Raw genomic sequence first — 27,307 nt, forward strand, 5'->3', positions numbered from 1 at the left:
GTAGGGAGGGGACAACTGTTAGATTTTGAAACCTACCCACTGCCACACCACTTGCACAACCACAGTCAGCAGCCCTGCCTACTTACCTGGATTGTTGTGCTAATTAAATAGATAATACGCGTATCATGTCCGGCACAGCAGAAGTGAATGCATTTACTCGACCGACTGAGATTCACTGGGCAATTTACTATGTGTACACTGTTCTGCGGACTAGGGATGTGGCCGCAAACAAAACACACAAAATCCCTGCTCTCACGGAGCCCACATTCAGCTTTCTTCCTGCATAAATGGCAAATAGACAAAATGGGTACATGGACGCTGAGAGAACTGACTTCACTTTATTTTGCTGTGTCTTTCTTTCCGGAAAGTAAAATTGAGAGGGAAGGGTGACAGAAACAGAGAAGGGAAAGAAGAGGTCCACTGATTAGTCTCCCCTCTACACGCACACAAAACCCCGGAGCCCTTCTCTGCCCTGTTATGTGGCCCAGGAGGCCGGCCTCTCTGGACTGCACTCCCAGGCTCTCTACCGCTTTGAATTTGGCCTAAAGGAACATCAGCGAAGGTTGTGCGCCTAGAAGGAGAGTGAGGGCAGGGTGTTGATTCGTCCAGCCCCCGCCCCCAACTGCCCTTCTGACTAGACTCAGAGAATGCCACGCCTTCCTTGCCCCTTGGGTTTAACAGTTGAAAGCTGACATTCACAGCTTTGCACCGCTGCTAGCCCTGGTGCTTCGCCCTCCCTTGAGCACCCCGCTACCTCCTCTGTACCTCACTACACAGTCCTTACATTAAACTCTCTCCAGCTAAAACCTTTGAGCGTGCCAGCTGTTTCTTGCCAGGATCCTGACTGATACAGCGAGGGAGAAATACACTGAAAAACATTATAAATCGGCCTTGCCAAGAAGGTTAAAAAAATTGAGAGAATAAAATGTTTTAATTACGAAAACATCTTAAATTGATCTGAGAACATTAGACCAAGTAGTAAAAGGATAAATTGTAAGGAGACATGATAAGCGTGAGTGCCAACGTTGGCTTTGACGCACAGGCCATGGTGCCCAGGTTTCGTGGGCTTTGATGGCCCAAGTGTAGCTTGCTTGACCCTCAAGTTCGAGAGGGGCTCTTGGTGTAGCAGCAGCAATGACAAACACGTGAGTAGAAAGACAGTGTCAGGAGGGTGATACAGTGATATGGTAAGATCAAGGTGCTGAAGAAGAGACTGCTTATCCTTACATGCTTTTCGGCCTTTGCTACAATGACCGCCATTTGCCCCTGCCAAAGTCTAGACATTAGAAAAGATTACTAAGGTCGAGGAAGTGCCTCCTTATCGCTGATGAAAACCGTGGAACTGATGCTCTCTCAGAGCTACCATCATTGAGCACTGACCATGTGTCATTGCTCTGCCAGTCACTTGACATGAATTATCTCATTGAATTCTCACACCAGCCCAAGGAGGTAGGTGTTGTTACCCCATTATTTCCACTGAGACCCAGAGATGCACAGTCATCTGCCAAGCCACAGACTACTTGATGGTAGAGCTGGGTTCCACTGGAGGTGGTGTTACACCTCTGCTCTCTTCCTCTCTCACCAAACACTCTCCTGAGCCTTTTCAATGTTGTGTTGGGAAAGAGAATAAAGAAATGGTTACCATTCAAAAATAAAAAATAAAAAAATAGGGGGGAAGGCATCGTGGGTCTAAATTGTCATGATTCAACGACTGAGTAATTATTTATCAAAAGGAGGTTCTGACTCATTCTTTTCTATCCAACAGGCTGATAAGTGGAAGGCATGTTAATGTGCAGGAGAGCCGGGGGGGGGGGGGGTCGGGGGGGGCAACGAAGAGAGAAAATTAGGAGAGGGAGATAGAAGAGAGCACTCTCCTCTCAACAGCCCCAGGAGCCTGATAAGAGCTCACACAGATAAAATATTTATTTTCCATATGTTGCAGAAAGCTTTGCCATCACTGTATGTGTGCAATATGTGCAAAGAAGTGTGAAATATATACATCAAATGCCACCGATCTGGTTAATTTCCATGCATTTAACATGCCTAATACCTACCATCTCATCAATATGTTTCAATGCAAATTTCTTTCCACATGCAATATGTCTAGTAAGGAAAGAGCCAACATCAGCCACAACCTCACTCACTGCTATGTTTCAGCCCAAAACTTGTTGCCAGGACCAGCACAATGAGAGTTAAAAACCAGCCACCAGTCACCTTAAAACGCCTTTCCAGTTCTTGAAGCAGCCCTTTTTCTCATAAGAGAAGTGTTTGCAGTGTTGCAGTGGGGAGATGAAAATGTTTTTGTTCTCTTCGGACAATTGGGAGATATTCAGTGAGAATGTCAGAACTGACCGTTGAAAGGCAGGTGCCTGCAGACACACTTTTTTTTTTTTTTTTTTTTGAATGCAGGGCTCCACCAGTGTGGTGGGAGGAAGTGCACAATGATTGGTCTGTTTCTCTGTGGAAGTGTTCAGGGTACACCCAGTTTTGCTTTGCATATATTTACGAAACATCTGCCCTTTTCTTGTTCTTAGATCCTTCCCCCTCACCAGCCCCCTTTCCCCTTTCTCCCGATTTCTTTCTTTGTTGTTGTTGGCTTGTCTAACTTTTTCATTGGAGCTTTCATTTTCCGGTTGAGGGGCGACTTCATCAGAGTGTATAATTTTAACATTGAGGGAGGGAGGGAGGAGAGAGAGAGGGAGAAGAGAGAGAGACAGAGACAGAGAGAGAGAGAGAGAATGAGAACTGAAAAGAAAGAAAGAGGCTGAGCGGCCAGAGCTTGGCAAACCAACCTTTGGCATGGTGACCGGGAGGAAGGTTCTGGTCTGGTCGGGAGTTTGCCTCTCTGCCGTGCTGCCCCGAGTAGCCTGTGTGCTGCTGCCCTCTAAAGGCTCCAGGGAATAATGCATAGCCACAGAGGCTTGGACAGACTTGCCCTCAGATGTGCCATGTTTATATAATTCTTTTTGCACAACCAAAGAAAGTATTTTCAATTAATTACGACAGGACTTGCTTTTTCCTCCTTAATAAACTATGAACTGCAAAAACGGCGTCAACATAACAGCACCTGTGCGTGTCTAGACAGACTGCTGCTACATTTCAGTGTTTCTTGGCTCCAGAAAAAGGAGTCCAACAAAACTATCAGAGAGGGTGAGATGGGAAATGAATTGCTTCTAAGGACAGTGAGTGGCTCTCTGTTATCTGTGCAGTTGGGAAAAGCCCAGTGGTATCAGGATAAGCAAATGAGGGAGTAAGGTGGAAGGTCGCATTTTTAATATTTTCATTTTGTGGAGGTGGCTCCCAATGCCTCTGTCCTGCGAGTGTTCTCCATAGGTGATCCTTGAGACAGCAAACAGGAGAGTGTGGTGTAAGATGCCAGGGAGGAAGCAGGATCAAATCTAGGGAAGAACAGTACCATTGTTGCAGTGTTAAAAGAGTCATGTTGGTTGTTTGGTCATGTACTCATGTTTGAAAGAGGGCTTTTTCAATTTCCTGAAACAGAAATCCAAAACTAGCCGAGGCCTTGTCTATAAGCATCAGAAATAAATATTTTTTTTTTTAAAAAGAAAGAAATCGTTTTTCTGTTAAGTGATATCTACCATTAGTATTTCATCCTGATATTTAAAGGACTCATGAGGACCAGCCCAGCTTTGTTTATCAAAATGGTCCTACTCTTATCAAATGCCCTTCATGGATTCAAAGGAAAAGCAGCCAGTCAAGGTAGATTTCACTGCTGCATAAAGAGTAGGGAACCTTAGGTGCTTGGATGACTCAGTCAGTTAAGTGTCTGCCTTCAGCTCAGGTCGCGATCCCAGGGTCCTGGGACTGAGCCCCACATCAGGCTCTCTGCTCAGTGGGGAGTCTGCTTCTCCCTCTCACTCTCTGTCTGTTCTCTCTCCCTCTCTCTCTCTCTCTCTAATAAATAAAAATGAAACAAAAAGAGTAGGGAAACTTAATTGGGATTTAGACTATGACTATTCTCAAAATATACCTTGATTTCAATTCCGCTTCACTCCATCCACAAACAAATATTGAATGACAGCTTTGTCTAAGCTACTCTGCTTAACAGTGCGCACTAGAGAACAAACTCGGGGTGGAGAGCAGCCAGGTTTGCTGTGTTCCCTACCCTACGCTAGCGCATCATAGGTGCATCGTATTTTAAGATGAATATGTGACTAGATGAATGGTGGGAGGGAAGAAGGAAGGAAAGAAAGGATGAACACAGGGAATTAAAAAATAACTAAGACATTTTTTCTCAGAGAGTTTACAGTCTCATGGGAGGGATAACCACATAAATAACTATTATTGAAACAAAATTTAGTGAGTAAAATAGGGAGAAGTAAAAATTTTTCTGGAATTTCAGAAAAAGGTGGGACGGAGTTGAATTTCAGAGAGAGACATTCTATCTGGTAGAGGTAAGTCAAGACAGTTACAAGATGGAGACAACCTTCAATAAGTAAGAAGGATAAATATCATTTCAGCAGAGTTATAAAAGGGACATTCAAAGCAAGGGAACTAACTCAAACAAAGATGTAGAGCCAAGGATGTAGATACCCCAAGACGTTATGGGAATTTTCAAGAACTTTGAGAGTCCTGTGCAGCCAACATATAGGGCGTGTGAGCTTAGCTAGGGCATATATAGAATCAGTTGCAGTGCTGGACTAACTTGGTTTTCTCAGAGGGGTCAAGGAGGATAGGGAGCCAGTAAATAAACAACAGTCTAAATAAAAGTGTTAAGGTGAGAGTGGTGGAAATGGAAAGGAAACATGGATGTGAAAAAATATGAAGGAAACAGAATTGTCAGGACTTGGTGAATTGGCTTTAAGGCAGGGGAAGGTGTTGCTCACCTACAGTTTCCAACCTGATGACAAAGCTGGTGACAGACAACAGTGATGGAAATAGGGAGGGGCCTGAGAGGGGGCACCAGTTTCCAAGGTTAAAAAAGAGTTGAGCTCTGGAGACGTTGATCTTGGATATTTTCTTAAACTGAACACCAGAAACCAGGCCCTTGGAGGTCCATGTAGACACTCAAGACTTGGGGGTTGGTTCCATAGTCACCCATCCAACAAACAGTTGGTAAAGCACTGCAATTTGTTGCTTCTCTTATATTGGCTTCCTCCATACTGAAAAATGTGTCTGCAAGCTTCCCCTCTCTCTTCATCTTTACCATGCCATCTCTGCCTCCTGCCCTCTGAAAAAGCAGATTTGATTTCACAACCTGTTGGACCAGAAACACAGCATGCTAATCATAACACCATATTCTGCGAGGGCAGATTTAACTACCCCGTACAACAAATTCCAATACAAAATATTCCGTATGACAAGTCCATTGCCAGGCTTATAGAAACAAGAAAAACATGGAAACAAAGCTACTTACAACAAATTCTGTTGCACACACAGTCTTCCACTAAAAAATAAAATAATTTCTCTGGTCACCATCCACATAATGATAGAAAGAGGCACAAAGCCAAGGAAATTGGAGGGCATGTTCAGGGTATGACGAATAACCCAGTTTGGCTGGGACCTAGGGTACATGCAGTGTAAGCTAAGTATTTCTGTGTTTATGTCAGTTTCATCGTCCCAGAGGGGAAGGACGCCAGAGCCGAGCCATACCCAAGCTCTTTTGCTTCCTGTTCCTGACCCCAAGCAGCAGTGGGCAGTAATTACATTCTAGTTCCCTTCACCCATCTCTTCCTCCCCCCCCCCCCCCAGCAAACACACAGTCACACTCCCATACTCCAGAGTCATGTACTAAATCAACAAACAAAGGGAATCTTCAGCTTTGGATGAGTAAAGAGTTGGAATAGAGGATCTCCTTGTGACACCTGACCGCTTTACCTGCTAGAAGCTAAGCTCATTTTTTCACTTTTCATTTGCTACTTTAACAAAAACCTCTATCACTACCCTCTCATCTATACAGCCTGCAAATTTAGATTGTGATTGGAAATTATGTGTTAATCTAAAGTAAAATCTAATAACAGCAAGAAAGTTGATTGTTCCATAATGCGTTCCATGAATAGAAACTTCAAGCTGGAAGGAACCTTTAAGGCCTTCTAATCCAAGCCCTTTATTTTACAGATGAGGAAACTGAAGCCCAGAGAGGTGAAGTGAGGTGCCCAAGGCCACACAGCAAGTTAGAGGCACAGCTAGTACCATAGCTCAAGTCTCCTGACTCCCAGTCCAGTGCTCCTCCCATTACTCCACGGGTCCTGTGTCTAAGCTTCCTGACAAATGCTAGAACGGTAAACCTCCACTAGTATTTTTCCAGACCATGTTAAAACTCTTAAGGGGGAAAAAAAGGATGCTTTCTTGGATAATGTCAGCCATACGTAGCTCAATCTGTCTAAAGTTCTGGGACAGGGTCTTTTTATGCAGCCAACAGAGTCCAAATGTGGTGCTGTTTGCTTGGCCCATATGCTTTCATGTGTTCCCAGTTAGGCCATTACTGGAGGGAAAAAAACAAGAATCAGCTTGTTTTAAAACAAGGGACATACTGGACTCCCTCCCATCCCCCCTCAGAAAAAAAAAATCAAGTTATCTTTAACAGATTCTAAAAATGCCTTTTCCCAAATATGCAGTCAGTTCCTTCAAAGGGCCCTTTGTTTATTTTCAGGAAGAAACCCAAGACAGCTGAAAACCAGAAGGCATCTGAGGAGAATGAGATTACTCAGCCGGGTGGATCCAGCGCCAAGCCGGGCCTTCCCTGCCTGAACTTTGAAGCTGTTTTGTCTCCAGACCCAGCCCTCATCCACTCAACACATTCACTGACAAACTCTCACGCTCACACCGGGTCATCTGATTGTGAGTACACCAGTAAGGTGATGGTGTCTTCGCGGCGCTTGGAGCGTGCTTCTCCCCTGGGTTCTGGCTTTTTTTGCGTTTCGAACAAGCCGTTTCCGTTTAGTCTTGTAGAGTAGTCAAAAGGAACTGCCTCCATTTTGATTCAGCCAACGTCTATATTTTCAAAGCTAGAGTGTATTTTGAAACCAGGTGTCCAGCCACTTGGCCTCAAAAGCCTGATTCATTACATGAACCACATTTTCTTTCATAATGTTCACTCAAAAAAAAAAAAAAAAAAGTTGGGTTACTGTTTTCTAATTATTCTTTTGTCCCCACGATCTGAATAACAGCACTTCCACCATGACTAAACTGAACCACCAAATATGGACCTCAAAAAGCGAGTTAGACACAGGAAACATCCATTTTGAAATTACATAATACAAGTCAGCTTTGCATTAGTTTTTGGAGTCTCATTTGGCTTGGCTGAATTTCCGTCCTTCCAGTTTTTAATTTATTTTGAAGTGGTTAAAGGATAGCATAAATTTACAGAAGAAAAGAGAATGGCTTCCAAGAATTCAGAATCCACCCAGACTTCACGTAGCCAATAAGAATTCAGGTTAAAAATATTTTTTAATTAAAAAAACTGCCTACGGGCTAAATTTGGAAATGGGCAGCTTAATGAGATCGTCGCCATTGAAATCACTCCATTGCTGTTTATTTTTGCTGTCTTCCCACTAATCTGGGAGTCACTTCTTCAAATTCTATTTTAGGAAAGTTGATAAATCATGTTTGGGAGCTTTTCTCTTTTTGAAGTGTAACCCAATACTTCAAAGAGAAAGGAACATGTGTGGTGACAATGGAAAGGAATGGAATAATTTTGGGGTCCGATCTGAAAGAATATTTCTTTTGGTCTGAAGATACCCAACAAGTATTCTGAACTGATTTCCATACATGCCTGTCTAGTAACAGGCAAAGAGCTGGCATGTTCTTCTTTAGAAGGAGGAAGAATAAGATCGAGATAGTTTTGTTTTCAAAAAGGGACTCCCTTTATCCTGTCCACGAACACAAGCATTATTAATTAGGAAATGAGAGTCTAGATCTCCTATTGTTATTTTTATGACAAAACAAATGTAAAACTCTGCAAAGTGGGCAAGAAGTGGATGCGTCTGGGAGATTCCATTCCCTACTTGCTTCATCATCATAATGCCTTAAATAAAGGGACAAAGCCCAGGGGTTGAGGCTGGGGTGAAAGGAGCTTGTTCTTGTGGTGGCGGGGCTGAGACCCTGCTCCAGCTGTCACTAGAAAGTGAAACGAGAAAGAACGGGATCCGACTGTCGAGAGCCCGTGTGATTTGTACTAAGTTGCTGCTTCTGTAGAGAACCTGGGGATAGGAGCAAAGACTATGTTCTGTGGACGGTTGTAATAGTAACATCCTTGGCCCTTCTTGCCTGGCAGTCTCCAGCCTAATAGTAATTACAGGAAGAATTGGAAAATAGCATGGCACGGCGCCCGCAGGCATGTGCGCGCTGTCCCTACCTACCAGGAAGGTAGCCCGTTCCTGTGGAGAAGGGCCTGGAGCTCCTGCACACACACCTTCATCACCTGGCTTTCTGCCACACCTTATGGGGAAGATTACATAGAATGGCCTTAGCCCAGAAATCCCCTGTTGCAGCAAAATGAATGTTCTGCTGAATAGAGAAGGCACCAGCTTCATTTATTGTACTTTACCATAAGCATCCTCCAGCCAGGTCTCGGCATTAGCCTGGAATACGAACCAGAAACTGTATGAGCGTGATGCTGCCACACAGCTCAGACGTGACCCAGAGGGAGCCAGGAGATCAGAGCTCACAGTGAGGTGTCTGAATGCAGTTGGAAGGAGAACAGATAGGGAGGAGACACCTCATCTCCGGCTGCGTAGCAAGTCATTCTGATTTTGCCATTAAGCTATGTACGTCCTCTCTGTCCTAACCTGTTGTTGAAATCGATTATACTTTTCTCCAAATATATTTGGATTGTAGTTTGTCCTGATTTGAGCCTACACTTAGAAGAAAATTGTTTTTAGGAAAGATTCACAGAAATCTGTCCATTTGGAGATTGCTTGAGAGAAGACAGGAAAGAGGTTTATTTTAAGCTGTTAAATTTTTTGGATGCTCTTCTTGCATTCAAGAAGATTTTTTTTTTTTTAACTTTCAAATGTCATTCTTACCATAGATTAATTTAAAAGCCTAATTTCTTTAAGGTAAAATATTCTGTTCCTATTTAGAACTAACAGATTTGGGGCATTTAAAAATAGTGCCCTTGACTTGTTAGTCTCTTTAACTTCAGAAACATTCCACCAGTGTGTGGTGTTCCAAGCTTTCACAAGTGCCTGAATTTTTATAGCACCTTTTTATTTGTTATGTGTTTAGCAAAATTATTCTTAGTCATGCTCTAATGCCCATTTCCTGTCAGTCATGATAATTCTTCCCAATTTATGGATGAGAAAACTGAGAAAATTGACACTTCAGTAGATGAATGACTTGCTCGGGAGTTAACCCGTTCAGATACTGCAGGATGTTTATGGATTCGCTCTCCCTGTGAGCAGCCTGAATTCTCGGTTCCAAGCCCATAAGTGGCATTCTTGAAAATGTGCAACCACTCATACTGATGACGGAGTTCTAAGACACAGTAGATCAGCGTCCCCACAAAGGAAGAGTCGGCTCTGCTGCCTGCGAACCGGTAAGGGTGGGTGAGACATAGCGCTGTCACAGCTGAAGGACACAGGCCAATGTTTTAGACAAGCCTGACCCCTAGAATTCTCATCCGTCTACTTAACCTGCCGAGCCACTTCAGATTTTGCCAGAGATCCCAGAAGTGTCCAAAACAAGAAGGAATGGGGTTGAGGAGTGCTTCCCCTTGTGAGATGGCGAGGTAGATGCTGCTACGGAATTGTGTGCCGCTTCACGGCACACCCGCTAACAGTGACCGCTTAGCGACATCCCCTGTGACCTCCTAGCTGGTGGCCCCTTCACCATTTCTAAAAGTCCAGTGGTGAACAAACTCCCACGACGAGAACGCGAGGCGTTGAGATGCGTTTTGGAATGCGAAGGGTACAAAGCCCTAGGTGTTTGACAGAACAGTTCCCTGCCGGGGAACAGGCTGAGGAAGAGCCGAGCCAAGCTCTCTTCAGACTCGTAAACAGGCCCAAACCAAGTCAGCAGAGCAGATGAAGCCCTCCCTAGCTTGACAACTATCAAGCTGTGGCACGTCACAGTCGTGTACATGTGACAGACTCGACCAGAACTACGACTTGCCTGCTTCTTCCACTTTGTTTTCCCCCAAATCAGGCTCCCATCGGAGGGAGAAGCGCTTCTCCCCCCTCGGCGGTGCTCCCCACCGTCGGCCCTAGACCCACCTATTCTGATGTCTTTGTGCGGTTGGAAGCTGACAGCCGCGGTGACTTACCTTCGGTGTTCTGCACTGGCCTCAGCAGGCTGTCTCATTTTTTGTGTCCTCGCCAAGATGCACTTATGCATTAACAGTTTTTATTTATTTTTAATTTAACCTTTACACATCACCAAACTGTTGTGTGGGTGGGTTTAACTTTAGCTCTGTAGGTAGCGTGACTCTGCAGGGGCTGAGCACTGTCTGAGGAGACTGCGGGCCCTTCCTTTCTCTCTCTGGCCTTCTACATTCGTCGGTCGCCCCCTCCCAACCCTTCGCTTTCCCCCGCCCCCATCACCAGGCTAAGTCCCCAAGATTAAAATTCTTAGTACACTTGGTTCAGTTTGAACTTTTAAGCAATTTTTTTAAGAGAACAAAACAAAAAGGATTTTTTATGGCAAACTCCATTAATGCCACATTAAGGCTGACATTTTAATTACCCCAAAGTCAGGAAATGCAAAGTTCAGGTTCCCACAGCAACAGAAACTGTCCCCTTGAGTGCCAGCCCCACAGCAGCCTCTTTCATTGCCCGATTACACAACGCCGGGCGTGGGGACGTTGTTTTGTCTCCACGTATGTGGAAAGGAGCACGGTTTTTACCCTTTGTCTCTTTCCTGTAACTACAGTTGAGGATATGGGTCTTTAGCTTCCCTCCCCAGACCATCTATACGTATTATCCTGGAGCGGAAGACTGTTATGGCCCTACATGTGCACACGGACAGAATTAAAGTTGCCGTGGGAACATTAACTCTGATTTCCGGACTTCCGTGCCAGTCACATTTAAACCATAATGTTGTAATTTTTGGCATGTAATAAATGTGCATTTCATGTACACAGACAGAAAGAAGCATAAAATGTATTTTAAAGAGCAATTAATTACTAACTTTGTGATTAAAAAACATTTGGTGCATGTTCCTTCCCATTTAGCATCAGCTGCTGGTCTTAGCCAGGCCTAATAGATGACATACTGCGCCTCATCCTGGATTTCAGATGTACCTACTGTATGTTCCTGTTCTTCGAGATAATTAATTCCCTTAGTAAAGCTGTAGGGGGAAAACAAAATGGAAGGAATATGCAAGCATGTAAATAGGGTAAAGGATATTTTGAAGGAAATGATTCATTTCTGCAAATAAACCTCTTAGTCCCTGATAAAGAGCCAGAAATCTGCTAAGTGGGTGTAGACAAAGGTTTCTGGCCACCTTAGAGCATCTGGTCCAGGGCTATAGGAACAACTTGAAAGCAGATTTCCCCCTGAATTCCGGGCATGCCCAATGGGGGAGTAAGTTTACTCGGTAATAACTTTTCAGGCTTCAGGCTGAAAAGTTATTTTACTCTGTCTGCACTCTTCAGTTTATATTCAAACTGGCAAAGAAACATTGTGGGGAATCAGGTAAAATACAGGCTTTGCCGAAGCACCCGATTTAGAGCATAGTATCGTCTCTTCCTGGATTTGAACCTGGTTGGCCCGTTTGTGCTGGAGAAGAACGTGTTTCAAACTAAATGCTTGAACAAGTTTGTGAGTAAAAGGAATGGGTAGCAAGACGCTGAAGGTACAGTGTTTAAAATCACAAATGCTTGGGCACGCGTTCGAAACTGGGCGAGATAGCGTTTTACCGAGAGGATGTGACGCTTGAACTGTCCAGTAATGCCCTAAGGGGAGCATCACACTCGTGAAGAATTTGCACCCCTGTTCTTGCTATTAGTTCGTTCTCTCTCCTGTCACACATCCGTTTTTGTTCCGTTTGGTGGCGTGTGGTATTTAACCTTTAAGAAGGATCCTGCAGTTTTACAGCGCTCTGATTTGCTTTCACTGGGGCTGTCTGTATGTGTGAATGTATGTCTGTGTGAGTGAAAACTGCTCAAGCAAGTTTGAAGGTCTCCTTGGCAAATCTGACTGTGCATTCAGAAAGTTTCCAATCAGAAAGCTGATGCCGTGTAAAACCTTCCAAAAACTTCCTGAGGCACCTGTTCACATGAAAAGATTGGATTTCTGCTGGAGGTGCTCCGAAGGCAGTGTTTATAACCGAAGATCTCTGTTTGGAGTGCCAAAAAATGAAAAACATTTTGGCCCCCAAAAAACCTCCATAAATGTTCAAAATGTATAATCAAACAAAAGCTTCATTTGGATTCAAATGCGTGTATCTCAGCAGATGTGTCTAAACTAACTGGAATCCCACAGGAGCAGCTGAACTGGATTTGGGTATGTCTTGATAACTGAGAGAGTTATTCTTAGGCTTTGAAAGGACAAAAATGGTCCATCTGTGAAGAACCGTAATAGAGACATGGCAAAAAACAGCATCCTCTGAAAGAGTTTATTTATGGAATTTAGGACAAGTTGGACAATCCTGAAAACATTTTGGGGTCACACTAATTTGCAGAAGAAATATAATCAAAATGGGCTGAAATGAGCAACCACAGATAGCTATTATCCTATGGCTTTGCTATTCATTTTCTAGTAGATTCCATATCGGTTCAACAGTAAATAGAGTATCTTTGGTGTTCTCATTGTCCCCAGAGTGCCCTGCGTCCCTCTGTATTCTACTTCCTATAAAGAATGACATATTTACCTTTTCATAGCTAACGGTTTCAACTATCTTTCTGCTGTGTCGTTAGTCAAATAAACCCCTTACCTATTAAGTGTGGATTCATTTCTTTAAAGATAGTCTTGCCCTTTATCCACAGTCACCTTTCTGCCTCTGAGTTAATTGATACATAACCTCTTTGGAATTACTTTCATTGCCATTGATGCCCTCTTATTTAGAGGTTTCAGTGCCTAGTCCAGCACTTGGGCATCGGAAGACCAGTTAATGTTTTTATTTGCTGTAATTCCTAGAGTCACTACTTAGCACGTCTGGGGACACATTTATTGTTAAAAGTCTTTTTCTTGAAGTTTCATGTCATAGTCTACCTCTTTTTATAAAATTGTCCTTCCTTTTAATAAAACTTGTTCTGTCCCTACACTGCTCATTTAACTAGATGTCTTCCGTGGTCACTTAATGCAATGATTTCTAATAGTCCTGTCCCTCATTCATGCACGCATTCCTTCCTTTAGTCATTCAGCAAATGCTACTGAGCCCCTGCTTCTGTGGCAAGTCCTCAGTGAGGGCTGGGGTGAAGACACCAACAAGGTGCCGTCCCCCCACTTTAGGAGCTCAGTGTTCCCACACGCCTGGCTAAAACTAGAAACCTGTAAAGGGGGATGTGCAAATGCAGTATTAAAGTGTTCCTGAGGAGGGGGCCTGAAGCAGTGGGAAGGGGGCATTAGACCTGGATCGTGAAAGAATAGGTGTGTGTAAGGTGAAACAGGGAGGGAACGGCATTCCAGGTGGGAGGAACAGAAGCAAAGCCACAGAGACAAAAAAAAAAAAAAAAAAAGGCAGTGTGTTTTCAGAAAACAAAGCGGTTCAGTTATGATACTGAGACCTTCTTAGGCTTCACCTCATTTTACTATAAACCCATGGGGCCCTTTACATTTGGGTAACATTGCCTGTCATTAAAATTCAGCTGGGCTGAATTGCATATCTTTTCTAGAGACATTTCCTTCCCAATTAAAAAATAAAGCAAGACACCCACTTATAAATTGATTTAGTCAGTGGATATAAGAAAGTATTGAGGGACCTGGTAATAATTTATTGATGAACAGATTTTAAAATAACTTTTTTTTGAGGAAGGTTCATCCTTGGCCACAGAGTTACCTGTAAGTGTCACACTGGAACTCTGTCAATGACTTGCAGTCTCCCCAGGTTCTAGCAATCTGTCTCTGTCCTCTTTTGAAATCCTCCCAGTTCCCCTGGCAAGTCTGGTCTCATGACCCATTGCCGCAAGCTACTCCACGCCATATTGCTCTCCCAAATATTGCATGAAGGTGCCTTTAATTGTCCACATATAATTATTAAGACTTACTGCTGGTTTTCAGGGCTCTGTTCTTCATTTTGCCATCCCATATCTTGCTAGAATACATCTGTAATTCTTATCTGCAGCAGCTAGTGACAGTTTCATATGTGCTTCCTCCACGTGTGGCAAATTTCATTATATAAAATTAGTGTCTCTCCGTATCTGTCAGGGATTCTCACATCCTGACTTAAAAAACAAAAATTGCCCTCAGAGAAGGATCGTTTAGGATCAGTTGAGAGCATGCATTGAAGAGTCTCGGAATTCCTTGCTTTAAGAAATTTCAAGTCAAATCCTTCCACCAATCACTTCACATCAAGTACCACAGTCAACCCCCCCCCCCCCCGCCCCCGGTTAACTCATCGGCTGAATAAGCACTTTTCGCTTTTCTCCTGCCTCTGTATCCTTTGTTCTCTCCAGGGAATGTGTACCAGTGAGTCCTTTTTATCAGCACTGGAAGGGATGAAAGGACCTGATCTAAATCCAGTATTATTCAGATGAGGAAACTGAGGCCCACAGAGGGCAAGTGTCCTACCAGAAGGTTTCCACATAATGAGTTGAAGAGCCAAAAACAGAACCCTACTCCTTCTCCCACCATACTGTGCTGCCTGCTACCCAGTTGGCTTCAAGGAGAACTTACATTTCCTGAACAGAGAGTCAGGACTGTTCATCTGTCAATTTACTGAATGCTTTCCATGTGGAGGACCGAGCCTATGTATTATGTAGGATGCAGTTTTATAAACCAGAGCCCTATGTACAGAGATTTGGAATCTCATAGACAAGATCAGATACCTTCACAAACAAGTACCTTGCAGAGTGGTTCAAGATCTGTCCCACACGCCTGGATGCACCACAGCCTTGACTCATTCACTGGCAAGCGTGTGTAGGGTACATCTTATGTGCCTGGACCTACACAGGCATCTATGGGGATACAAAGGTAGAGACAGCCAGACCTTGCCACCAAGAATCTTCAAACTTAAATCACCATTATCTGAGATAGAAGTTAGAAAAGTCATAAAATACATTATAATCCAGTTTATAGTAATATCCAGTTCAGTTGATCAGGAAAGGTTCCATTCGAGCTGTCTTGAAAAACAAATAGAATTTCTTCAGAAGTAAGGCACGAGGGTAAGGGATAAGGAGTCTGCATTTTGGTGTAAGGCTATGGATAGGTTTCAAGTAGGGGCTGCCATGCTCAAGACTTTGCTGTAGGAAGCTCTAATTTAGCAGCAAGTGTGTGGAGGGTGCGTGGATGTGAGAAGGGGTAGCTGGGGGGAGGAGAGAGCCTGGGAAGCTTTGTCAGTAGTTCAGACTTTGGGTAACCAGAAGGCGGCTAGAGATGCGCCAGGTTCAGCAGACTTTGTGGATGAGGGTGGACAGCTCTAGCAACTGATCGAATGTTGGTTAAGAGAGAGGAGATCATCAGTGCTAACTCCAAGATATCAAAAAGAGGAGACAAAAGGAAATGTTTAGAGGAGTAGAATACGGTTCAGTTTTAAACAACGCCAGAGAATGAGACACCAGGGGTAGACCCAATGGAGACAATTAACATAGACCCAATAGAGACAAATAACGCACAAATAGAATAGTGGAGTCCAGCAGGAAGATTTGAAATTAGGGCTAGCGAATGCTTTCACCAAGAAGCCAATCTTGACACCATGAATATGGGAGTAAATTCAAAGAAGGCTTTGTTGAGAGAGAAAAGAAACATAGAGTACTTACAGTGAGTGATAAGAAAGAGAATGTGGAACCAGCAAGGAGGAGAAAAGAAGGCCTGAGATGTAGGAGAAACATCAGGATAGTCCAGAAAGACCCTCAGGAGAAGGGTCAGCAGTGCTGGGTCCTGCAGACACCAAGGATTGGTAGCTTCCTGGTGGCTGCTAAGAGAGCAGAGTCAGATGCAACCCAAAAACACTGTAAGAGGGGGTTCAAGGGCAGAGAGAAGATGGATGAGAAAGCAGCAACTTGGCACTACTTTTTAAAGAAGTTTAGTACTTTACAAAGAAATAATGAACAGATAATACAAAAGCAGGTAGGGAATATTTTTATGAGACAAGAGTCTCAAGCCCATTTATAGACTAAAGAATAAAAACCAGTGTTAAGGGAGACTCTGCAATTAAATAGGCGAGGTGAGAGAGAATTAAATCTTCCGTGTACACGGCATTTGGAATGATAAATATATGAAAAAGAAATGTGAAGTCACTACCCAAGCCCAACAAAACAGTAATTGTATTATATTAGTTCTTTCCCCACACCTTTCAAGCATGGCTTTCTCTTCCTTTTAGCTAATAAGAATGAATGCTCTGTACGAATTGTACATGTCTTCTTCGGATGCCTTCACAGATAGTCACTCATCCTTAGTAATCTCTAAGCATTAGCCAGAGGGCAGGGACCACATACTTTGAGCACTAAAATTTTCCCAAAAATTTTTAAAACAAGTTCTCTTAAAGCATAATCTTTTTGAAAATGTCACATTCTGAGAAATTCTTTTATGATAGGTTCAGTTCAAGTAGCTCTGTATGACTAACAACAAACTTACGTGTTGTTCTCATGTACTTCTTCATTGTCACAAGACATCCTCACGTTCACTATTTTGTGGAGGATTTTTTAAACTTTTTACTTGGTCTGTATCCTTCTCTTTGATGGCTGCAGACATGCCTAAGGCCACTGTCACCTGGACACACAGTATCTGCAATTACTTCTACTTCAAGACAGTGTTCTGGAACCAACTAAATCAAATGTTACTTTCCTCTGCTATTAAATTACTTCTAAAACAAATAAGAAAATTATTTTATCACTACTTGAAATTATATAAACAACCACATGGAAGAACTGTGAATATGAGTCTTGTCATTTCACAAGGAAGAACAAATTCCTAGTTGATGCCAAAATGGACCTTGAGTTTCCCCTTTACTCTCCAACTCCAAAAAAGAATTTCTTCCTGCTCATTTATCTTCAGTGGTTCATGTTATCGGTTTTATACCAAGATCTCATGCAGTATTCAGCCAGGCATACATAATTTTTAAGAGTGCTTGGCATGGCATGAAGAACACCACATGAAGAATTGCAAGTAGTGAAATTAACTTTATCATTACTTTCTTTGTAATCATTTTCTTTTCCTTTTCACTTATTGTCTCTTTGCCTCATATCTCAACTGGGTACTTAGATATAAAGGAGACAATAGAAGAAAGGTATATATGCATTTGAGCTACAGAGCATAATTCCATGTCTCACTGAAAATACACATACAAATTCTGAACTTCAACCATTAGATGTTAACTCCAGGGGAAAGGATGCATAGCCTTTCCTCAGGGGGATACTTAGGTTTTTGCATGCAGGATCGGATGATTAGGATTCCCCCCTCCCCAATTTTAAGGAAGCACCCAGAAATCTGGTTTATTCCATTTTATTCCTGACCTAAGGTTCCCAGAGGCTTGGTTGGGTCCTGGGCTTCTGAAGTAGACATTAATCCTGGGTTAACATGCTGAGAGGCCCTCTAAGCAGACCTGGGCACTGTCCTTGGGCAGTGATATAGGAAGAAGCTTCATACAGAGGCTACCCTCTCCCTCCAGGCAAAGGACTCCTGTAGAAGAGGAAATGTTGACCTGGAGTCCTGGTATTAAGTACCATGACTGGGCCTCCCTCTCCAAGTCTATGAACCTCCTAAGAATATATGCACACATGCCTATGTGCGTACTGTTCTGAGACACAGTGTATCACTTTCTTTCGGCTGGGGTCAAAGAACAAGAGGAAAGAAAAAGCCACCTTCCCCAGGATATATTCCAAACAGAATCTGCATGCTCAAACCTGGCCCCCAAAAGTAAACTAAAAAGCAAGTCCAATGTGAACATCGAAATGTGGACTGGCTCCTAAAGCTCTTTCAAGTCCCTTTGAGATGCCTGCGGGGCAGAGGAAGGCATAACAGATTTCCAGAGCTATTTCTTCAGGATCTGACAATGGAATAGATTTGGACCATGTGTTGCTCAGAAAATGGGTTCTCACCCCCACGGTCTATGTATGTGCTCTTTTTAACTTGAACTTCACCCTATGAATGCATTTTATGTGTCTTTACCTAACCTCCCTATATCTCCGTTTTCTCCTGTGCATAATGAGAATGCAAATAGTATCTGTCTCCTGGGGTTATTATAAGGATTAGATGGAATGCTATATGGAAAGTTCCTAAAACAGCACCAGAAAGACAGCCAACACTCAGTGAATTTAAGCATTAGCTCTAGTATAAATGTTTTAAATTATTAAGTAAATATGTACTAAAATTGATGCACTGTAAATGATGATGTCATAGCAGCAGGGCCCGCATCCTTCCCCCTGAGAGTGACTGAGAAGAGGCCCAGATCTGTAGGAGAGCACGTGGGACAGTGACCCTCCTTACCTCAGGAAAAGGCCAGCACCTCTCTCCTTGTCCCTTCTGGGATTCAGGCCCAGGTAGACTGAGAAGCCTCTCCATTATCTTTTTGCCTTCATTCATTCCCTCCTTTGTCTCGGTGTGGGTTTTTGTTCTAAAATTTGGAGAGGACTCATATTTACTAAGCATCCACTGTGTGTCAAGTGCTATCCTTCTTATAAAACGTTCCATTTTAGAGATAAGGAAACTGCAGCTCAAACAAGTTAAAAAACCTTTCTGAGCATTTTCTTCTTGGTATAGGGAAGGTTTAGAATATTACTAAATGATGGGACAATAGGATAGTATTGACCTATTAAGTTTCTTCTTGTCCTCAAGTGCGTTCCAGTCAATGAGGGACTTTCAAATTATAGGAAAGAGATCTATGTGCTGTCTTAGCTCAGGATACGTGGTCATAGAAGCTGGACCCAGCCCTGCGGTGCAGCCTCCTTCCACGGGAGCCACCTCCCAGCACTGATAGCTGAAAAGGCCAAAACAGCAGGTCCTTAGAACAGGCAAACAGCTATGCTACCACATCCCAGGGCCCTCTCCAAAGAGACCTACTTACAACTAAAGAAACTCATCTTTCATCTTTTTGAAAGACAGTCTGCCTGATGGCTTCAGAGTATTTTGAAATAATTGAAAATAGAGGCAAAGTTGGAAGAGTAAATGTGTTTCACTGCAGAGAAGGATTGCTCCGAATCACCCAGCTCACTTACCTTCTTCTATTCCGAAGCAGTTTGCAGGAGTTGAAAAAATATATATATAATCTTAAGAAATTCAGTAAGACTTATTGGCTCATTGTACCAAGTAAGCCTTTCCTGTCCTGTGGTGCCCACATAGTTTTTGGTAATGGAGATCGTTTTGGACATTTGCTTCTCTCAACTCCAGAGCATTTTCGCAGCTGAGTATAGCATTCCAGGGACACGTGGGTATAGACCTTGAGCTATAAGTCTCTTACTAAGAGGTGCAGATCAAAGGCTAACCTAGGTTGTATGAAGTCCGTATAAATCCCAAGTCAGAGTTTTAAAACAATGACGTACTGAATTGTAATTTCTGCCTCTCATACGCAGTATTCCTTAAATCACATGTTGACACCTAATCAGCAGAATCCAAAGACACAAATTAGATGGTACAATATTTACAGAGAAAATATATGTGTAGCTTAGAAAGTAACAATCCCTCAGGGCTGCAGTCCCACCGAAAGAAAAGGAAAAAAGGTAGCAGTTGCACTCTGAACTCTCAACACTGTAGCCAAGAAAGGAATGAATATAACAATAGAAGAAGAGAGATTCAAGACAGAACATCTCAGCTGAAGGAGTCTGGACTTTCAAGAAATATGTTTGAGAAAGATTCAGAAGAAATTCTAGGTAAGACAAACCATCCCTGTTCCTCAAATAACGTGCTGGCACTTAAATTATTAAATGCTGATTTGGACCAGGCAGAAGAACTTGTGAGGGCAGAAATCCTATCTTGTTCACTGCTGGATCATTAGCACCTAGCAGAGTATTTGGCCGTAGCAGTGCTCAGCAAATATTTGTTGAATGAATGAATGAATGAATGAATGAATGAATGTGATGGGGAAGAGGAGCAAAGAGAAGGGTAGAGCGTGTTTCTGAGCATTATGCCCATTTGTATAAGTCCAGGTAGGGATTTTTTACTGGATTTTTTTTCCTTCAGCGGACCTACAAAACAAAGTGCATCAGAGATACCCTCTGGTTTTTATGCTGGGAAAACAGAATGGTTTTCTGTTGGATGTAGGCTGCTACATGTTTTGATTCTAGTAACAATATGGCAGGGTTAAGGTCAACTTTGTAGTATAATCTGGTGCCTGTTTTTGATAGATATCATGAAAATAGATACTTATTTTCAAGATGCTCAAACAGATGATTAGGCGAAAGCTCCAGCAAACCTTGAAACAAGAAAAAGGAAAGGTTTTCCCACTCCCACCTCCCCTTACTTTACCATCCTGCAGAGTTTTCTGCAACCCCACACCCTCCTCCTTGTTTCACCCTTTTCTCTGGTCTAATCCTTGTCTAGGGGACACAGCATGTGCTGTCAGTCTAGCAAGGAGGCAGCTCTTGGGAAATCCACCCCCCACGTGGTGCTCCCCAGCTCCTTTCACGGGACTGATTTGATCAGCAGCAGGCAGAGCTGGCCCAGGAAAACAAGAGCTTGGCTTAGAATCCCAGTGCCCTCCTGCTGGAAGGGCCCTCGAGAGAGTTCTTCACGCCCATCCTCCCTCAACTGGCTGGACACTAGAAGAATGTGTAGGAAAACAAACTCCTGGCTGAGTGAATAGAGGATTAAATGAATGAGAGATGAGTTCACTCCTCCAGAGTCTCCACCATCCCACTTGAATAGAAAGCTAACTTTGAAGCCTCTCTGTTCTCCATGGCACGATTTTGTATATACTCAGCTTTGGAATATGGTTGCCATCTGTGGCCAGTGCCTAGGACTAAGGAAGCACTGGGGTGAGTAGGAGGGGGCCAGGAGGGAAGAAAAGAGACACTTAAAACGAGCTAATGATCTCCTTTGTGTTGGAGTCTAGGTTTCCGAACTTCAGTCCTGTACTTCAAGAACAAAACACCAGTGTGTCTTAGACCACACCAGGCGCCAGTACATCAGATAAAACCTGCGCTGTGTGGTGTTCAGCCACTGAGCCTCAAGAAGTTCTGAAAGCGAAATTAAAGGAGCAAACTGGGGAAACTGAAAGGAGTAAAGGCTTAGGGAAAAACACAATCAGGAGGGCTCTGCAGATATGTGTCTTTGGGGTTACAGTAGTTCAAAAATGAATCTACTAATTAAAGAGTTGGAAAATGCTAGAAATCCCATGAATTTAAGGATCTTTAGAAGAAATGAGATACTACTCCATACACTCTGAGGACATTGTGATCCTTTAGTAGAATCTCAGGGTGCAAGTGACCTGGCTGTTGTGCATTGCTGCGCATTTAAATGGTTGATTGAGAGTTACAGACAGCTATACTAGAGGGGTGGGCAGGTGGTCTTTTAAAAACAGAAAAAAAGCTTAAAGCAAAGCTCAGTAAGACCAGAGAACATCTCTGAAAGGCAGCAAGTAGTTCACAGAGCTTCCTAGTTTCCCTGATCTTATCTGTACAAATTGTTGGTTATGGCGCAGACTCGTATGGATGATTTCTATACCAAAACGACAGCCAGAGAATAATAATTAAGCTGAGAATATACACCAGAGGAGAAAATGATTGCAACAAAGTTAACTTTGCTTTTGAAAAAGGTTAGCTAGTTGGTTAAGTACAACATCTGAAGGCAAATACTGTTTTATGTTTATCAGTAATTCTGTATCTCGAGTTTGAGAAATTTACAGGGTAGGGAGATGGAAATCCTTTTGGCCTTGCAAGGAAAGAATCTCATCAGAAATATATGTAATAGAAGTTTAGAAGCACTGACAATCCTAGGCAGGCACAAATCACTTTACAGAGCAAAGTGATGGCCCAGCAGGGTATCACACTGGTGCTTTAGAGTGGTTCAGTCAGTAAACATTTGTTGGCTGCATGTGCTCTGGCCTTGACTTGCTGCCGTCTACCGTCAGGGACGAGACACACAACTGTGACTCAACGACAATTAGAATATTAGTAAAGCCCTAAAATCTATCAGGTATACAGTTTCTTTTACTAGGAACCCTACATGCCTCCATATTTTGTTTTATTTCCCCTACCACATCCCTATGAAGCAAAACCATCTTCATTTTACAGGTGGGATAACTGGTCCACAAAGAGATCATTTAATTCTTTGTCTTTATATTTGAAATGATTCATAATCATTATATGACCCTGCTCAGTATACTGTTTTTCCTCATTATTTTAGGTTTCCAGGAAAAGGACATATTTTATCTTTCTCATTATTATTTTTAATTGGTTTTCAGAGAAGTTGGGATAAAAACAGAATCTAACAAATATCCCATGGAGAAATTTGGTGTTCTCTTTTCTTTTCAATAATAAATTAAGACCTTCTCTGCTCCTCTCTCCTGGCTCTCTAAGCAGATATTCAAAATCCCATGCCAATTTTCAAACAAATAAGAGCTCATTCTAATAGCTGGATCACAGTCCCCTCTGTTGAGGAAATGGCCTTGTAAATTCTGTCTACAACCTGCAAAAGTTACTTTGATTATAAACCTTACCAGTTTTACCTGAGTGTTTATAAACAGTACCGATATCAGACTTGGCTCTAAGTCCAATGATAAATTTATACCCAGCATGTGAAAGGCCAAAGAAAAACCTACTGTCTTTTATTCCCTTTGGTGACCTACAGTAAATAGTGTGTATTTACTTATTTACTTTGTAAATGAGGACACCCAGTGGCCACCAAGTGAAAATATTCTAAACAATCTCCGACACTGTTCATGCAAAAATACATACCCAGTTATCAAAGCTGATTGACAGATACCTCTGTAACATCTGTGAGCAAGCAGTTTAGCTCCCCTAAGTTAGGCAAGAGTGGTGGGAGTTTGGCCTGATCATGTTTATATCACATCAGACCTTGGTTGTTTCTTCTCACTTTGGGTTATAGGGTATTGGCTCTGCTTTGAGCTCCACTGACTCCTCGGCTAACAGGAGGACCTAATGAGCAGTCTCTTGGGAGAAATGGAATCCAGGAGATGGGGACACAAGGCCTGTGTCAGAAACCATAAATGAAGGAACACAGTTTGTGAGAGACTCAGTGAACACATAAAAAACCAACTGCCTTAGACCTTAAATGCATACTGAAAATAGAACTATGGCTATTCCCTGATGAGAGGCAGTAGATATTAAAGGAGAGAAAGAAGAACATTACACAGAACTTCAGAGTCAGAAAGACCCCCTGGGACTATCACATGCAGACATACCTCAGAGAAAAGGTGCCACCGGAAGTTCCAGCTACATTGACAGCACGTTTGGGAAGTTCAGTGGAGACCTGACCTAACAAATACTCAGTTAGGACCTGCTCAACGTAAAGAAATGTGTTAGGCAGTGTGAAGGGTCCAATAATTTGTATTTGTAGCTATAGTTATAACAAGGTAAAGTACTAGCCTGCAGGAAGCTTGGAGTCTTCTTGTAGACATAGATGAGCATGAATGAGAATGAGACAATAATCAGTAATGTACTAAATTATGTGGTACGTGTGTAAGAAGCTCAGATTTTTTCCTCAGCATTCAGGTGCAAGAAACATTTCCTTAAATTTCTAAAGCAAATTAAACCTGAGGCTCCTATAAGAAGTTAGTAAGAAATTCTGTGAAGTTTCAGGGCTCCACTCCCTTCCCCAGACTTGGACAGGACTCGTGAAATTGAGTGAAGTCAGATCCGAAGTGCACTGGGGTCTCCTTCATCCACATCGCTACCGGACAAAGACCCAGGTCCATCTGACTGCCGGGCTCTACTGCATTAGCTGGGTTTCGAGATGCCCCTCACAGTGGTCCTTGCCCCAAGATCATCACTGTACCTCTCAAGGCAGTGACTTTTTAGGTCCAGCCTCCAGAAGTATACCAAGAAATTACCCCCAACTAGAGTTGTATGTAAGCAGAGACTTCAAACTTTACCACTGTCCCCATTTGAGAGGTAGGTGATTCTTTTTCTCCCATCAGATCACCTCAGTCTAACTCCAAAGCACCAGCCTGCCCCTCCTCACACTAGAAAGGGCCTTAGCTTAATTCCCCTTAGAAGGCCTAGATTCCAAAAACAAAGCCCTCTGTCTTGGGGCTTCGTCTTTAAGGCTTAACTTCTGATCCGAACTCTGAGGCCACAACTTCCTGAGGCAAGGGAGCCCAGAACCATATGCAAACTTAGCCATTCTTAATTGCCTTATTTTTATGAAAGTTTTCTCATTTAGTGGGGGGAAAAAGACCAAAACAAATTAATGTTTCACTCTATTATCTCACCAACCAGTTGGAACTAAGAAAAGAACTCAGGATGGACTCCAGCAATCAAAGCAGGCTCCACAGAGAAGGAAGAACTTTGAATAGGGCTCTCAAATGGTACATAAGGCTTAGTAAGTAGAGAAAGCACAATATTTCAGAACTCAGGACAAATTCAGTGGAAGACCAGGATTAAGAACAAATGCAATACATGTAAGGGATGGCGAAATGTCCAACTTCTTATATCAGTGCAGAGATTTTATTTGGGAAAATGAGAAAATAAGATCAAACCAGTGAAGTAAGATGAGATGATTAGAATGTTACCTATAGCTGTAGAGGACTCTCTTACAGCTTAATATCTTTTCTCGTATGACATGTAAATAATATAAAAACATTATATGAAAGAACATATAAAGAATACAATAAAAATGAAATATCTTATTCCTTATCAGAATAATTATGAAGTATGCCTTCTACTTCATTTACTTACCAGTGTCCCCCAAGGCTTTGAGTTCCGACGACATTTATGTAGGCTCTTTTTCCTTCATCTTAGCATGAGCCAAAAGGACTTACATCTTATTCTTTCTTAAGGAAATCCTGTGCCTGGTTTTATACTGGATCACCCTAGATGGGCTGTTGAGATGTAGTTTCAGCTACTTGTCTTAAACTAGCGCACATCAAACAACCTCTGTGCTTCTCACTTAACTAGTAATCCAGCGAAACAAGTTTACTTTTTCCCTGGTAAATTGTCCTTGCTTTTCCTTATTGCTTTGAGGTAGAAGACCTTCATTTCTCTCAGTGAAACAATCTATCATGGCTCAAGCCCACGCCCTCTGTAGACATATAGTGTAGCCCCCTTCTACCAACAAACTATGCTTGAAAACCAGTTGTCACATTGGAACTAACTTATTTTTTCTAGGAAGACATAAGTAAAGAGAACGTTTGAGCATAAATCCCAAGATCTGCTTCAAAAGCAGTTTCAAAACAGTGCAGCAACAGAGGACCAAAGGAAGTTCTGTGGCTTGGGAAGCTCTGTGATTATTTTAGTAAAACAGCTTTTTAAAAATGACACTATGGGATTCTGTTTTCTCACTCGTTGAAGTTCAGATAAAAGTTTTCCCAAAGTCAAAAAATTAATTTCTTATATAAGTATACTTTAAAACCAGTTGATATTTTCCAAAGGAATGCCATTCCTGGGAGTTACACTGGATCTTTGAACTCACTAAAGATAAAACTTTATTTTTCATTTAAAATGACCATATGGTGCTATAGAGATCAAAAGAAGAACAGATTAGTAAGTAAGAAGGTGCTGGTTTTTATATAAACACTTTTTAAATTTATAGATTCTTTTCAAGCAGAAAAAAAAAAAAAGAACCAAACTTATTAGCTGTACATTTGAATATAAAGATCCTTCTCTAAGGCCTATCCAAAGCCAAGTTCAAACGGCATACTTTCACTGTGAATTTAAGCAGATCCCTTTGTTCATTTTTGTATCCCGCCCACGGATGCAGCATCTCTGTGTTTTTGTTCCCCAGATTTAGTGAACAAAAGAAAAGGTTACAATAGGGCAGCAGCTAAATTTGTAAGGAAAGAGCTTTATAAAAAAAATCAAACTCCTAAAAGGTGTCTCAAAAGGTTTATGATATAAGAGGATTTAAAGGCATCAACCTCAGATTTCATTGACTTTCCTCCTTAGTCCCAGCAGGTCCTCCCTCCTCAAGAAGAAGCCATTTCATTTCAGCTTTGGAATGAGGGCATAGGTGTCTTTCAGAATGTTGTCTAGAATTATAGCTGTCCAATGCCTTTGTTCCCAGAGTTAAAACTTAGCTTTCACAATCTGTACTGTAAGAGAATAAAGAAGGTGTTTGAACATTCAGTGTTTCACTGGAATCAGATGCTCAAAGTATAGAAATTCATGAAGCATGTAGCTTGATAATACCCGAAGCTGAAGTTTTAACTTATACTTAGAATGGGTTCCATAACGTTGATGTTCAATTACTTCTTGATTGTTTGATTATATCCTCACCTCATGACTAAAGGGATTTCAGTTGGCCTAAAAGGAAGTCCAATATATTAGTAAATACGTAGGAAAATATACATAATGATAAAAAAGAAATCAGCGTTGAAGTAAAATAAGGAATTGACACTCAAATGAGGCTAGGGGGTAAATTTTACTTAGAAAGGCATACCATGAGGTCCCATATCATTGCGGAAATGCCGTCTAAATTTTGATTCTGAGCTCCAGGTATGATTTTCACAGGGTCCCCAAAGATAAAAATAGACCCAGCTTCTCCTGGGCACTGGGGTCTGAGAGAAGCTGATTGATTAATGTACATTTCAAATATCAAAGGTCCTTATGGATGAATTTCTTCCACTGTTTGAGATTTCAGATCATCTATGGCCTTACGGATCCCTTTACATGAGGGTATTCTCAGTAAATGTTTCACTCATGAATTGGTGAAAATTCAAATGACCCAAACAACTTCATATGTCAGTCCGTTGTATTTGCAATGTTAGATGCATAGTCAGGCATTTCTCAGTCTCTTCTTGGAGGTAACAGCAGAATGAATGTGGAATCAAGCAAACCAAAGGACTGGGCTGTCTGAGGGAGACTGTGAGAGCCTCCAGAGCCGAGTAAAAGGGCTTCCCTGGGACTTTCCTTTGGCCCTGAAAATCCCACCAGTATCATCAGTCTCTTCCTATCCTTCGGACAAAATGTAAGGCTCTTACTTTTTGGTAGAGGGAAGAGAGGGAAAGGATGACAGGAATAGAGGCTTGGTCCAGATTTGGGGATGGGCCTGAAGATCACAGGGCAAATGTGTTCCTGCTTCACAATTTTGCCCCCTTGTTCCCCATACTTGAAGCTTAGGAAAACTTAATGGTGTAGCGGAAGGAAAGAAGGGAGAGAGGAAGAGAGGGAATGGAGAGGAGGAAAGAGGAAGGAAGG

At 42.3% G+C, this 27,307-nt stretch overlaps 1 protein-coding gene across 49 annotated transcripts in view; it reads left to right on the top strand.

Moving 5' to 3' along the window:
- Positions 1–27,307, top strand: part of ZBTB20 (zinc finger and BTB domain containing 20) — a 780,933-nt gene that overhangs the window by 711,113 nt on the left and 42,513 nt on the right. For 48 of the 49 annotated variants that reach the window (XM_048215038.2, XM_048215024.2, XM_048215031.2 and 45 more), the window contains 2 exons: positions 6,079–6,242; positions 6,614–6,801. In XM_048215038.2, the coding sequence (XP_048070995.2) occupies positions 6,232–6,242; positions 6,614–6,801 (199 nt within the window). In that variant the 5' untranslated portion in view covers positions 6,079–6,231. The remainder of the gene's footprint in view (positions 1–6,078; positions 6,243–6,613; positions 6,802–27,307) is intronic. The other variant, XM_057306657.1, reaches the window with a different exon arrangement.

The sequence above is a fragment of the Ursus arctos genome, unplaced genomic scaffold (assembly GCF_023065955.2).
Source record: "Ursus arctos isolate Adak ecotype North America unplaced genomic scaffold, UrsArc2.0 scaffold_4, whole genome shotgun sequence".
Classification (NCBI taxonomy): domain Eukaryota; kingdom Metazoa; phylum Chordata; class Mammalia; order Carnivora; family Ursidae; genus Ursus; species Ursus arctos.